The sequence below is a fragment of the Morone saxatilis genome, unplaced genomic scaffold (assembly GCF_004916995.1).
Source record: "Morone saxatilis isolate NCDOM2014 unplaced genomic scaffold, NCSU_SB_2.0 Contig10, whole genome shotgun sequence".
NCBI classification, from domain to species: Eukaryota; Metazoa; Chordata; class Actinopteri; family Moronidae; genus Morone; species Morone saxatilis.
In genome coordinates, this window is record NW_023339652.1 from 11,367,731 (window position 1) to 11,381,903 (window position 14,173).

Here is a 14,173-nt window from a genome sequence, read left to right on the forward strand (position 1 = left end):
GGGGGGGGGGGAGGTGGGGGGAGGGAACCAAAGTGGGAGGGGAGGAGGGGGGGAAAAAAAGGACTTGATCACTTCTGGTTGCTTTAACTTGCATGGAGGTTGTCATGGAAACATTTCTATGAAGTTAGCAGGGATAAAAACCTGAACATTTGCCATTTAATTGCCTTTACGCTAGGTAACAGGGCCAAGTTAGCTACATGTGAAAACACACTGGGTACGTTAATGTGGATGAGCTCAGTAAGATGTTTAGAAAAGTGAAGCTGGTGCACCACTCCCCTGATTTTCTTACCCGTCTCCCCCCCCCCCCCAANNAATATGCAGCAACACCTCAAGGGTTGAGCGAGCAGTCTGTTTCATTACAGAGGTGTTGGGGGATGGGTGATGGTGCAATTCAAAAGCTAATCCAAAAGTGAGCAAGTGTTTCATTGCCTAAGAAGTAGCCTGACTCAAAACAGAATTGATGTGATCTGTGCATAAAACCCACTGTCTGGATTCTGGCTGTAAATTTGTCATTTTGCATTTAGCCTGTATCGTCAGCGTGAGCAGCTTCGGCATTCACAGCAAAATGCACACAAAGTTTTCACAGGACTCTCAGAATTACAAATAAATTGCACAGCACTTTCTACTTCAGCTCAGCTGGAAGCAACAATTTCCATATCTGAGATAAAATCATGCATCAACCGGTGTTCACTGAGCTGAAAGCTGAATCTTAATTTTGATAAATGATTGAAACGTATGACAGGGTATACACATTAATCCTGTGGAGGACATTCATTTTCCTATTACCATAATGTAGAGCACGGCCGCCCGATGATAAATGCAGCAATCAAAAAACGGACGTAGAGTGGGGAGAGTCGGGGTAATAAGTGCACCGCTCCCAACAACGGTCAGTCTTGGAGGGAGACGAATGGCAAGTTTCTCCCCATCTCTCCCTTTGCCTCAGGAAAGAGAAAGCATCCCGTTTTACAGAAAATGAAGTGACCTTGTAAACACACACCAAGTAAACAACAACTCCGGACTGTTTTAAACATGCTTTCGCAAAATGATTACAGGGGGGAACCTCAACAAAGGGGCTGATTGTGCACTGTGGCTGACATATTTCACAAGGGGCATTTATTGCCGCCTGGCCCTTTGAAGAGTGAGAGCTGCTGAGTGAGAGGGGGAACTGGCCCACACCTGCATAACTGTGGAGGGAACACCTGTGCACCCTGCGGCTTGAACAAGGAGGGTCGATCCAGCTGATCCAGGGGTGAAAGCTGATCAGAGGACAGGCCCCGAAGAGTTCAGCAGCTCCCACTACCTCGTTAGCCTCTCTTTACCCCCCCCCCCCNNTTTCCCCCCCCCCCCCCAGAAAAAGTTACATCTATTGATTTTTGAGGCCACGGTGATTGCAAGAGAACAGTGGCATGATACAGAGAAGTGAAATAGAGGAACTCAGCAGAAGCCTTTTAATGAGCTGTTTAGTTTAATCAGTGAGAATCTGAGGTCAATCGTTAGGAAAACTGACATGCTACCAGCATCCCTGTTTGTTTCTGGACAAGGAAAAAATATGGAATATATATAAAAAATAAAAAAAAATGGAGCAAGCAAGCACGGTAAGGTGTTGACTGATAATCATAGATACTGAGTATGCAGATAAAGCATTGGTAATTCCATTTACAGCCTATGCTTTAAATCTGGTTGCATTTTTATTTTCTAGTCTTCAGGCATTGAGCTTAAGAAACTGTGACAACGGTATTTTAAAAACATGGGCACTGATTTGGGGGGGAAAAAAGCTTCTAAAACTATATGCAACCCTTGTGTCACAGGTGATAATAATATGTCTACAACACTAAAGGAATTTTAAAGACTACTAATCCTTGCATATTTGACAAATGAGAAAATTAAGTTGGCATATAGATTTAATATGTGATATACACATAATAATTTGTGTTGCACATAATTCATTTACTTTTTACATGTATGAAAAGCAACGACCAATTAATTACAGCAAACATTATTAGATAGTGTAAATAGTCAAATAATTTCCAATGACATTAACGCAGATATAATCTAACATTATATGTTGTTAAAGACGCCTATAGATTAAATCAAAATCTAACAAGGGTACAGTACATTTATGAACAGAATACGCTTTCAAATTAGTTTTCAAATATGTCATGTATCACTATGTGGTCAATTTAAATTTGTTTTTAGGCTCCATTTCGCGGGCAGCATTTTTAAATTGAATTAGCGGCTGAAACAATATGCAGGTAGGAAACAATAAGTCGGCTTTTCAAAAGTCAGCGTTCAGACCAGGCAAAGTGCCGGGCAGTGCTGTCTGAAGGTCCTCACATGAAAAAAGCCGAACACCGTGCTGAGGTGAAATACGTTAACAGCTGCTCGGTAATTAAAAAGCACGGGGCAAGTCCACGCGCAACGTGGAAATAATAATGTTTTGCAAGTCTCAAAGCGCGAGATAACGCAGGACAAAACTTGTGTCCGGCGGACCACTTCCTAACTCAGGAGCACTGGACAAGAGCAGCGAGGAGGGGGAGAGAGAAAAGTCAAAGAGTGCGGAGAGAGAAATAAGCTCTTGGGCAGAAAAACTTACCACAAAAAAATGGCAGGTATATTTCCCCTCACGGTAAAAGTCAAAGGGACACACCAGGTGAGAAGTCGTCGTCCTCTATACTCGCAGAGATCTTCACACGTGACTGTCCAAGTTCACCATAACGCAGAGAAAATGAACAACAAGCTGCAGAGTAAATAAAAAAAGCTTAAATATTCCTCCGCTGGGCACCACTGTCGGAGACACACACACACTCTCTCCTGCTGTCTCCCGTCAACGCCGCTGTTATTACTAATGCAACAGAGGGAAAAGCAGTACACTGAGTCCTGTTTGAATGACGCGCAATGCGAGGAAAGACGCGGCTTGTTTTTTTTTTTCGTTACGATTCAAACACACATCAAGCTGTATCCCAGCAAGCAAGTATATTTGGGACTAGAAACCCCCCCAGGGGAGGCACTTGCTTGTGCGCGGAGGTGGTGTTGTTATTTTTGGGCGTACTGCGACCCCGTGTGACGTCAGGGCCACCTGCTAAACAAAAAGTGTTTTTTTTTTTTTTTTTTTTAAAGTTTGTTTCCTCTTATTTTATTTTTGAATTTTTTCCTCCGCAAAACAGTCCGGTGTTTTCTCTTAACAGCGGCCGCTCGTGTGAGAGGGTTCGGCGTCTTGTGTTAAGGAAAGCTTCCACCACGGTCACACGTTGTTGTTGACTGAACCGGTGAACCCCTCCGGTAACGGGACGGTCCCTCCGACCCAAAGATAAGTGCGCCCGTTGCGATGGAGATCACCAAGAAGTCACTTTATTGCAAATACATCCGCGAGTGGGAACTAGTTGCTAATTCAAAAAAACAAAACAAATAAAAAAACAACAATATATATTCCGATAATGTTCCTGTAATATTCCAACAAGAACTCCTACTTTTCCCCGTGGTTATCCCACTCCATACCGACCACACAGTGACCGGCACCAAACGCTATTTCCCCCTTATTAATCTTTAAGACATTCTGATTAGAAGTTGTGTTCTTCCTGTGATATTTGTGTTGTAAACTACGCCGTGTGAAGGGAATATACAGCCAATTCATTAAAGCGGAGAAATGACATGGGTGCCAAATTAAAGACAACATTTGTGTATCTGTAAATATCATCACCAGGCAACAAAATACACCGTAAATACACCGGCGTGTAAACTGCACGTTCAGTATCAGTTATAGCCACACATTTTAAATGAGCTTTAAAGTTTAAATACATTTTACAAGCACCTCATTTAATAATCAGTTTGCAGAGAGAAATAGACTTATTAATAGTCGTCTGGAAATGTGTGCGTACAGTGAAATGATGGGTAGCCTATAAATGTAAATACCGTACACATTATTAATGTTTTTATTTTAGCAATGCGCAATTATGCGTTTAAATTCTAAAAATCCGCAAATAAAATAACTTCTAAATAAATACTTTATTAGCAGAAAAGAAGATACAGTAAGATTCACTGTTTGACTGAAGGAATTTTTCTTACCCATTCTGTCATACCTTCACAGGGTAATTTAACCTGTTTATTCATTTAAAAGTAGATCCGAAGCCAGTCGTACATTGAGCAGGAGTTAAAATGGTTTGTTTTATTCTGTCTCGTCTTTCTTTTCTTTTCTTTTTTTTTTTTCAAACCGCTGAGACGTTCACGGTCAAGAAATGAATGACCAGATTATTATCAACTGAAGAAAAGAAAGGGTTGGGGGGGGGGCAAGTTTTTAAACATGTAAGACACGCGAGAAGTCCTATCTTGTCTCATGCTATCTGCTGTCAGCGTTTTAAAAATGCTTTATTTTATATGTTATTTATATCACGAATGACTAATTGTGAGAAATGTGATTTGTGCATGCATTAAGAGGCTTATATGTATTTTTTTAATGAAAGAATCACAGCTTGCAGCCGGTGTGTCATTACTGCGTATGCCAGTGAGAATTTAAATTGCCTTAATAAAGCATAGATTTTTTTTTTATTGACTAAAAACTAAATACTCGAAATCTTCTTTTTAGTTATTATTGTACATATAAATATTATGGGGGAAAGCACTACTTGTAAAACTATTACACCACATTGGTGCACAGACATATATCCTAGAATATCCTGCACCGGTGTCACACAGTACACCCAAAATGTCCTAAAATTGGCCTAGCTTTATAAAAAAATATATATATATTTGATGTGATAAAAAAACAAGTATTGTCCCAGTTGAAAATATTAACCAGACATCACATTGCTTACCATGCAGTCATATTGGTCTATTAGCTTTCTGAGTTTTGTGTGTGTGTTCCTAATTGCTATTAAAAAACCTAACAAATATAAGTAGAAGCAAACAGCATCTGGGAAGTGATGAGGATGGGAAGGGAAAACAAGTATCACGGAATTGTGGTGGTATGCTGCCACCTACTGGTCAATTCTAATAACAGTCTGTCCATGGTAACACATAAGACAATGGACTAGATGTAACACTTGGTAAGTTTTCTTATTTCCCCTCTTCCTCTATACTGAATATTTTTCTCTAACACTATCTGCACACTTGGGATGCATTATCACAAAAGAGGTGCAAACTGAAAATGCTAATTTATTTGGCTTAGGTGTGGATTAATCTGTCTCGTATTTCACTCTGATCACATAGTGCCATCTACTGATATACATCAGACATACAAGTCGTCTTGATAAATTCAAAAGGCAGACATAATACTATTAAGACTATTAAAGAGGTGCTGATTCATCTCTTTCTTCTGCTCAGCAGTTTGTTGTGTAAGTTGTTCCCAATATTTTGTCCATGTCCTTTCTAAATGTGAATAGAGTAACACTTAATAAGAGAATAACTAAAAAGTGTGTGTGAATGATAGCTGCTAAATTATTTTTGCTTTAATTATTACATTCTTCCAGACTGGATGCATTTGGTGTTGACAGTATGATAAATTCTGCTATTTAACAATTCATTCCTTCACTTGTATATATCTGCCTTTAAAATAGTTGCAAATGAGAAACTCTGATACTATTTAAAGACCAAAACTGCAATTAAAAAGTGAAAAGAGAACCTCTTTGGCTTCAAAACCTAGAACAAAAGGTCCTTTGAGGACAAAAACCCACTCACCTACCTGTGAAGGATTGTATAACCAGCACTAAAGTTTATTTACAAGATCTACTGGATTTTGGGGTATAGTTACACTGAATATCAAGGATTAGTTGAACTTCCTATCCGAGACAGTGGCACACACAAACTCAGTGTTACAAAGAACAGAATAATCTTCAATCTCCTGTTCCGAGATGCAGTGAACCTTAAAAATAAAGGCTGCTTCCAATGTAATGATAGGAGGATCTGTAGATACTCAATCCAGACGCCAACACTTGCTTAACACAGAGGCCTTTCAAGCAGTGACAGAACTAGTAATCCTTTGAGACATTATTGATTTGAATGGGGAAATTATCTCTTTTTGGTTGTTTTTTTGCAGTCTGCACATGGAGGTCAGAATCAGCTCCAGACCTGCTGCAGGTAAGGTGACATTGTCTTGGGGTCCCTTAGCAGACACAAGTAAACTGTGGCTCTACGCACTGCAGCATCCTACAAGTCAGTTGCTAATAGTTAACATTGTAAAATCAATAACTGAAGAGAAAACAGTTATACTATCTATGAGTCTGAACTGTACTATATACAACTACATGCTAACATAAGCATGTCAACATGCTCACAATGACGAAAGGGAAATGCTGACAGTTACCATGATCACCATCTTAGTTTTGCATGTTAGCATGCAAACATTTTTCTAATTAACATTAAAGACAAAGTTAGGTATGAAGGGAATGTAATTAGTTTTGCAGGTTGCAGGAGTTTCACACAGGTGCATTAAAGATTCCTAATTATGCAAGTAATTTCTATCAGCTGTGAATAGCTGTTTTCTTTTAACAGTTAAACCAATTGAGTTTTTAGTATTTCTATGAGATCTGCGTTAACTGTTTGGAAAGTGTGAAAGCAATGAAAAAGTGTTCACACATTTGGAAGAGGAGACTTTTGCTGCGCTAAGAAGGTGATGATGAAGATCAAGTGGAGCCCAGTTCCATTAAGCGTGTCTTAGCAAGTGAGAAAAAGCTATAATTCAGATATCAATGTCTGCACAGAATTGAATGGCAATCCATCCATCCAACAGTTGTTAAGATATTTCAATCTGGAGCACAGTGGAGGACCAAGTGACTGAATGATCGACAGCTGACACTGCCATCCATACAGCTAGTTGAGTTGACAGAAAACATCTTTTTATATACTTTATATTTAAAAAAAATAGATGTGCGTCTTTCAACAATTAATAGTTTGTGGGAATGTGAAATGCAAATATTTCCAAACCCTGCACACATCAGGTAAGAATGACTGCTGTATTTTTATTCAGTATCCAGTGTAGTGGCATAAACTTTCCAGAGCCACTTACCAACATAGTGGGTATGATTTTAATGCACAAAGTCCAGAAGAAAAATCCATTTAAAAAGGTAAGCATTGTGGGTGTGCGTGGTTGAACTGTTTTTTGCTACCCCTGTATAAAACACAGCCACATCCCCATTAGCAGACATGATAAATGGTGAATAGGAAAACTAGGGGGTGTCAGACAAAGTAACCAGGGAAGTAAATAACTATGGTATGTATCCATATAAGTAATTATACAGTACATTATGTAGGTAGGCCATTTTGTACAAACAAAACAAAGACATGGTAAAACAGGCAAATAAAAGCAATAAAGTATCGTTCAAGCTAACGAATAAGGCTAATCCTGACAGAAGCACTGCATCCATCTGGCTTAAAGCTGTCCAGCTGTTTATTTACATACATAGATTAGGTCATACTGAAATGAAATGATGTGCAATCAGGAAAGAAAACACATTCACAGTGTAAAAGAGAAAGCAGGGATACAATATATGGGTATTAAGTACATGGCCTTCACAAAGTTTTGAACATGCAACCACATGGTTACACAACAGTCTCTGTTATCATCTGGCCACCGTGCTGACCAGAAGACACTGTATCATACTATTACACTCAAATCTAAATTCACATCCAGCATAGTACGGTTAAAATGCAAACGGTTAGTTTGGATTGGAGAATATTTTCACATTTGAAGGAGCAAAATATACAAAAATAGTTAAAATACTTCAAATATGGGCCTGTTTGTGTGCTAGTTTTACTTTAAGGGGTTTTCTAAAAGCTATAATTTCATTTATTTATTTTGTAACTAGCAAACATATTGTGCAGGGATAACTGAGAGGATAACTGGCCTGTCCTGTTCTAGTTATATGTGTCCTATTAATAGGGCCTGGCTCAGACTCACAATGTTCAGCTGTAACCGAACTCCATCTGTCAAGTCACGTCCTCTCTCGTGCTCTCCCTTCTACAGTATCACTGCAGCCAGGCTAGGGGCACTCTGGTCTGTGCCACCCTCCAAGCCAGACAGACAGCAGGACGGGCAGACAGCTGCCTCTCAGACCATTGCACATTATGGAGGCCATGTACATTCAACCCTTGGAAGAGGATGGGGTAATGATGAAGGAGGGGGAACAGGAAAAATGTGGGGTGCAGGAAGGAGGAATGGAGGCCTCATCTCCTACGGGTTCCTCCACGGATGAGGAAACAGATGAAGACTCTGAACCAGAGCCCCCGCCGGTCATTCGGAGGAAGGTGTCATTCGCCGATGCGTTTGGCCTCAACCTGGTGTCAGTTAAGGAGTTTGACAACGTTGAGGTGACGGAGACAGAAGTCAGCCAGCCCCCTGAGAGCGAGGTGACCCGTCCCTTGGAGGAGTACTACATGTCCTGTCTGTTTACAGTCCCCTCGTCCCCAGAGGAGCTGGACCAGAGACTACAAGCACAGATGGTTGAGCTGGAAAGCATCGAGCTCCTTCCTGGAACCACCACCCTCCGTGGCATCATCAGGGTGGTCAACCTCTGCTACAGCAAGTCTGTTTACGCCCGGATGAGCCTGGATCGCTGGACGAGTTACTTTGACCTGTTGGCAGAGTATGTGCCTGGATCCAGTGATAGGAAAACCGACAGGTTTACCTTTAAGTATACCCTGGTTCCTCCCTTTGAGAGGGACGGGACCAGACTGGACATCTGTCTGCGTTATGAGACTTCAGTGGGCACTTTTTGGGGTAACAACAAGGAAATGAACTACGTGCTGTTCTGCCACCAGAAGGGACATGTAAGTGGGCCTCAAGTGCAAGAGGAGAGTATCAGCTCCAAGAGCAAGAGGAGCTGTCTCAAAGCTAACAGGTGAGAGAATCTGATTCTGAATCTTTTTTTAAACGTGCCTCTGCTGGAGGAAGTCACACCACCCTTCTACGTCCACAAAAGATGTCAATACAAAATAATCAATATTGAGATAAAGTGGAAATCTGACACAGTGTGAGTCTGTTGAAACTGTGGTGCTCCTCTCATTAGGTGGAAGCACAAGCTAATGTTGCCGGATGGTCGGGCCATTGCGTGTTTACAGTAAACTGTTATATAACTACTCAGTACTGGATGTTTGGACTGTAGAACACTTATTGCCCATTTAAGGTCAGGTGTCTGTCCAGGTTTCCATGACGTCTCAACATGGCAAGGGAAGCCTGATATGCTTACTTTAACACCTCCTCTTTGACACCAATTCACAACCTTTTTCCTGCTTTAGGAATAAAAGTTCCTTATTATGTATGTTTGCATGGAATGTGATAATACAGCAGACAAACACATTACAAACATTAAAAAAAAAAAAGAGAAATATTTAAATTGTGTATCAAAGGCTGCTAGAAAAGTATATGCTCTCTGCATAGAAACAAGGATCACAGCTATTTTGTGTGTACCCCTCTTGCTGTGTATCATGATCATAGCAGGGCTGGTACTGGTGCACGTACAGTACAGCTGAGATGAAGACAAACAACAGTATAAAAAGTATTAAGGATGCCTGAAAACTCAGACCAGTTCAATAAACATTAGTCAAGGTAACACTTAACTTTAGACTAACTCTAACCCTCCTAACAGAAGACAATACAGCCAAACAGGGAAACAATGGAGTTTCACTCTAAAATTGGATACCCCTTGTTCAAATATTTGAAACATTTTGTCAAATAGTTACTGAAACAAATTCAGCATTTTGGAATGAAACACCTCAAAATACAACATAATATAAAAAGCTGAAAAATAAACACTGGAACCTGTGAGCTTATGTTTGTCATTCCTACTTTATTTTGAACCACAGAAGGGGAAGTGCAGAAGAAAAGACCAGGGAGACCATTAACGCATCAACAGTTACTACAGGTGTGTATACATGCATATGTGTATATGAATGCATGTGTTTGTTTAAGTGTGTGTGTATAAGTATGCAAGCAAACTTTGATCCCTATGTTTGTCTTTCTTTCTTTCAGAAGCAGAGGCCACAGATAAAGCAGAGGAGGCTGACAGAATGACAATGGACAGTGCAGAGATACAATCATTACTATACCATAAAGAACAAAAACCTTTGGTAAGGCTCATTTATTATCTGTTGGACTAACAGACTCTTTCTTTAAGAAAAAAATAAAACACCAACAACCAGAAGTAAACACTGCTTGGAACAAAAAGAACTCACAATCAATGCTGGTCAAAACAAACACCATATTTATTTGTCTCCAGCTGCAGATATAAACTGTACAGGAGGTGAGAAAGTGTGTGTTCTTTTTGCAAAGATGTGATAGCTGAGCCAGAGATGCATGTCATACTGCACAGTTCTCAGTGGGTCCCCAAAGGATATGGAAAGTCAGCTAACCTGACACTTGAGAGCATGTCTGAAACCACTTGTGTGCAAACTATTAATAATGAATGCAACCTGCTTGTAAACATGCAGTAAATTTGATGATGTAAACAAAAATAGGCTTATGTGCTCAGGTTGCAGCAGTGTTGCAATGCATTGCATCATCACAGTAATGTTACAAGAATGTTCAAGAATGTCCAATGAAAGGGCCATTACAATAATTTTTCGTCATCACGGAGGTAGTAGAAGTAGTTAATGACCTTAAAGAGTAAAAAAAAAACATTGTGCTGGTAGCCTCTGGGATAGTTAAAGTAGTTCACACATTAACACTTGGCTTGACCTTTGACCTTTGGCCTTTTTGACAGGTGGATAGCATAAAAACTAGACACAGAGCAGCACGTTTGGCACGTGTGCAGGACCACTTTTCCCAAAGGAAGCAGCAAGTGCCAAAGGGTTATTCACATGACTCAGCCAATGTCCAGAAAGTTTCCCAGCCTTTGCCAACTCCGTTTGGCGACTCTACCAGCTTTCTCCATAAACGCCAAAAGAAACAATCCAACGAGAGTCCACAGGTGCTCACCTACCACCAGATTCCTCTGCTTACACTGGACTGGAACAGTGACAAAACCCATCAGTGGGGGACTGCTCACATGGATGACATCTGGACCGGGAGAGCTAAAATGACCTTGTCAAAATCGTCAGCGGTAAATATAGAAGATACACCTTCTGTTAATGATATGTGGGAGACCTTTCGTAACGGTACAGATGATAAAACTGATAAAGAAACCTCAGTATGCGATGTATGGCAGACATTTCTTAATGGGCCGAGCTGTACGGACCATTCTGGTGTTCCAGAGTCAGAATGGCTGCAGACAGCAGCGTCGGTGTCTCCCTCAAATGACAAAGAGCCCAAAAACCAATATGCAGCAAGCAGTCAGGAGCATGAATTTCAGGTGGGCAGGGATACACCCACCACCTTACATGTGCACACCTCAGCTGCATGTCAGCTGCTGTCAGACACTCGTGAGACATTGGTGGCTAATGCTGCCTCGAAAACTGAAGACCAACAGCCAGCAGAGGCATGTGTCAGCCGCCCAAGAGATGACAACACAGCGACACAAGATGCCTCCCAAAGGTCACAGACAAACTCCGTAACAGACACTCTGCAGGAATTTAGCCTCAAGGGGGCAATGCCTGTGTCCGAGGGCTCTGTTGACAGTTCAACCGAGTGTCACAAGAATGCGATGTGGGAGCAAGAAAGACAAGGAATAATAGCAGGAGCAGAAGGAAAAGAAGGAGATGAGCCCTTCACACCACACACAGCTGACTTAGTAACAAGCTCAGGGGAGTCGGAGATAACAGACATGACAGTAACGCCAGAGTCCCCGAATGCCAGCACTGTTGATAGGATCTCACAGGGAGCAAGGCTGGATGAGGGTCTTTCTTCCAAGAGGGAAGGGCAGGTTACAGGTACCGCACACAATGCGACGAATGACACGCTGGCATTTAAGGGGACAATCAGACAGGGGACAAAGGATGGTGAGAGGTTTGTCTTTTCCACATCCAGACAAAGAGTGGATGAAGGCATCATGAATAACTGTACAAAAAATAAAATATCTACAGAAGAGGAGATATTTAGGCCACAGAAAACAGAAGTGTGTGAAATCTCCCAGAGGTATGCAGACGAAAAGCAAGGTGAGGAATTCAGGCTGAAACGAAACAGTAAAAAACCAATACAGGGGAATGAGAGCGATGAAAATGAAGTAAGCCCTGCAAAATCACATGCAGATGAATTAAATCCAAACCAAACCTGTGAGGACAATTTCAAGCAAAGCCAAATAATGGCAAGGGAATTCAAACTGGAGGAATCAGAGAACGAAGGTGTTACATCAAGTAAAAAAGACGAAGTATTCAGAAAGACAGAGGTGGAACCTTCCCATTATACAACAAGCGAAGAAAAAAAGAGACTAATTGGTACAGAAGCGGAAATTATCCAAGTATTAAATAAGGAAGCATGGCAACATAATGACAGAGCTTTAAAACTGAATTCGTCATGGCAGAGGGATAACACATCAGTAATTTCAGAAGTACCTGATAAACAGTCAAGGCCAGTCCAAGCAGGGGAAGAGCTGCGCATTCAGAAAGAGGATGAGGACTCAAAACTGACACAAATACAGGAAAATGTACCAAAATATGAAACAGAGGAACATGTATTAATCTCAAATCAGACAGAGGAAGGAAAAAGCTTGAGTTATGATGGAATAATTGATGAGCAACAGGAAATAAACCCATCAGCACAGACAAGACACACAGTGGAATCAAGGGAAATGAAAAATGTCTTCCAAAATGACAAGGATATATCCAGACCTTTTTCAATAGATAAATGCAACCCAGACCCAGTGGAGGTAATCGAAATGAGATGGACTCATTCACAGGATGATATGAAGGGTCAGAAAGAGGACGTAGGCCGTGAAAAAGGCCCAGAAGAAGTTACGGCGAAAGAGAACATCGTAAAGGAAGACACTTCAAGAGAACTTCAACACCAACCTGAAATATTAGAAAGAATAGAGGAAGATATGAGTCAGAGAGACAAAGATGAGAGGGTGAGTATTGGAAAGCTGAAAATAGAAGCTCTGGGGGAGTTGATGGGTAATGTGGAGATCCCTCAGGGGGAGAGGAAGAATGCACCAGCTGAATTGAAAGAACAAGAGTTGTCAGCAGAAGTTGAGAGCTCTCCACGTGTTCAATATAGAAAATTGTCAGAGGGAACAAAAGACCCTATTACAGCGGAAAGCACTGTAGCACTTGAAGTGATAGAGTCGGGATTGGAGGAGAGGTTCATAGAAAGATTTGGAGAAGATTTGGTCAGGGGGATTTGGGAAGAGGTGTTTGATCTGAAAGCCTCTAATAGAGACACAAATATTGTTGATGGAATGGGGGGCAAGCTAGCAGATATACCTGATATTACACAAGATTGCCATCTTCTTTTCGAGGAACACGCCAATGACGCTTTTGATTCAGGTGTATTTTCCTTGACAGAATTACCACCAGATTCAAGTTCAAGTCTCTGTCAAGGCCTAGAGCAAACCATAGTGACTAAAAGCAATGACTACTCCACAGCAGAGAGAAGTCAGTCACTCACCACAGCAGAACAAACTCACTTGCTCTCAGAATCACAGATAGATTTGAATTCAAGTGTTCATCTCTGTCAAGATCTCACCCCTGTTTTAGCTGCACAGAGTAGGCAGTCATTGACTGAATCAGCCCAAAGCTCTCCAAAGGATCAGGAAAACTACACTCAAATAAAAGACAGATCAGTCACCCGTCAGGACACAGATAGACAAATAGAAGAGTGTGTAGTCGCCCACAAAGGGAGGTTTAATCGATCAGATCAACCAACTCACAAACATCTCAGTTCCTCTTCTGAGAAATTGGAAGAATCCAATAGTCTCGTATGGTGGAGTATGTTATACATCCTAAGTCATATCACCAGACTTCTAATCTGCGGCCTCTTAGTTGCTGGATTCTTCTTCATCGCTTTCTTGTATGATTTCCCAGCATTCTTTGCGTTCTACGTATCCTCATCATGCTGGTGGTTTTATAAGTGGAAGACACATCGGGTGACGACAAACAAGGGGATAGTGGGATAGTCCAAGTGTAAAGAGGGAGGGAACGGTGATGTGTGTGGCATTTTTAAACACCAGTACATCACAGTATTTATAATGTTTCAATATCTTCAAACCGTGTATTCAGACTGGTGAGACCATTGCGGAGATGGCTGGAAGCAACAAAAATGGGTGCAATGAAACAAAATGCTACACACAGCACTTATAGTGTGTGTGTGTGTGTG

The 14,173-nt window shown here is 41.1% G+C and overlaps 2 protein-coding genes across 3 annotated transcripts in view; one reads left to right on the top strand and one right to left on the bottom strand.

Annotated features, from left to right (window-relative positions):
* The window catches only part of foxp2 (forkhead box P2), a gene marked incomplete in the record, with an annotated part of 99,674 nt that extends 96,426 nt beyond the window's left edge, over window positions 1-3,248 (bottom strand). Inside the window, 1 exon segment of the mRNA XM_035675935.1 lies at window positions 2,594-3,248.
* A 4,703-nt stretch (window positions 3,249-7,951) lies between these two features.
* Window positions 7,952-14,167, top strand: ppp1r3aa (protein phosphatase 1, regulatory subunit 3Aa). Of its 2 annotated transcripts, none has more exons than XM_035676500.1 (4): window positions 7,952-8,828; window positions 9,793-9,851; window positions 9,962-10,056; window positions 10,689-14,167. In XM_035676500.1, exons 1-4 carry the CDS (start codon window positions 8,056-8,058, stop codon window positions 13,971-13,973), a joined length of 4,212 nt encoding a protein of 1,403 aa, XP_035532393.1. In that variant the 5' UTR covers window positions 7,952-8,055; the 3' UTR covers window positions 13,974-14,167. The 2 variants fall into 2 exon arrangements, with proteins under 2 accessions (XP_035532393.1, XP_035532384.1); XM_035676491.1 differs by having other exon boundaries at window positions 7,953-8,828; window positions 9,959-10,056.
* Window positions 14,168-14,173: the final 6 nt, after the last annotated feature.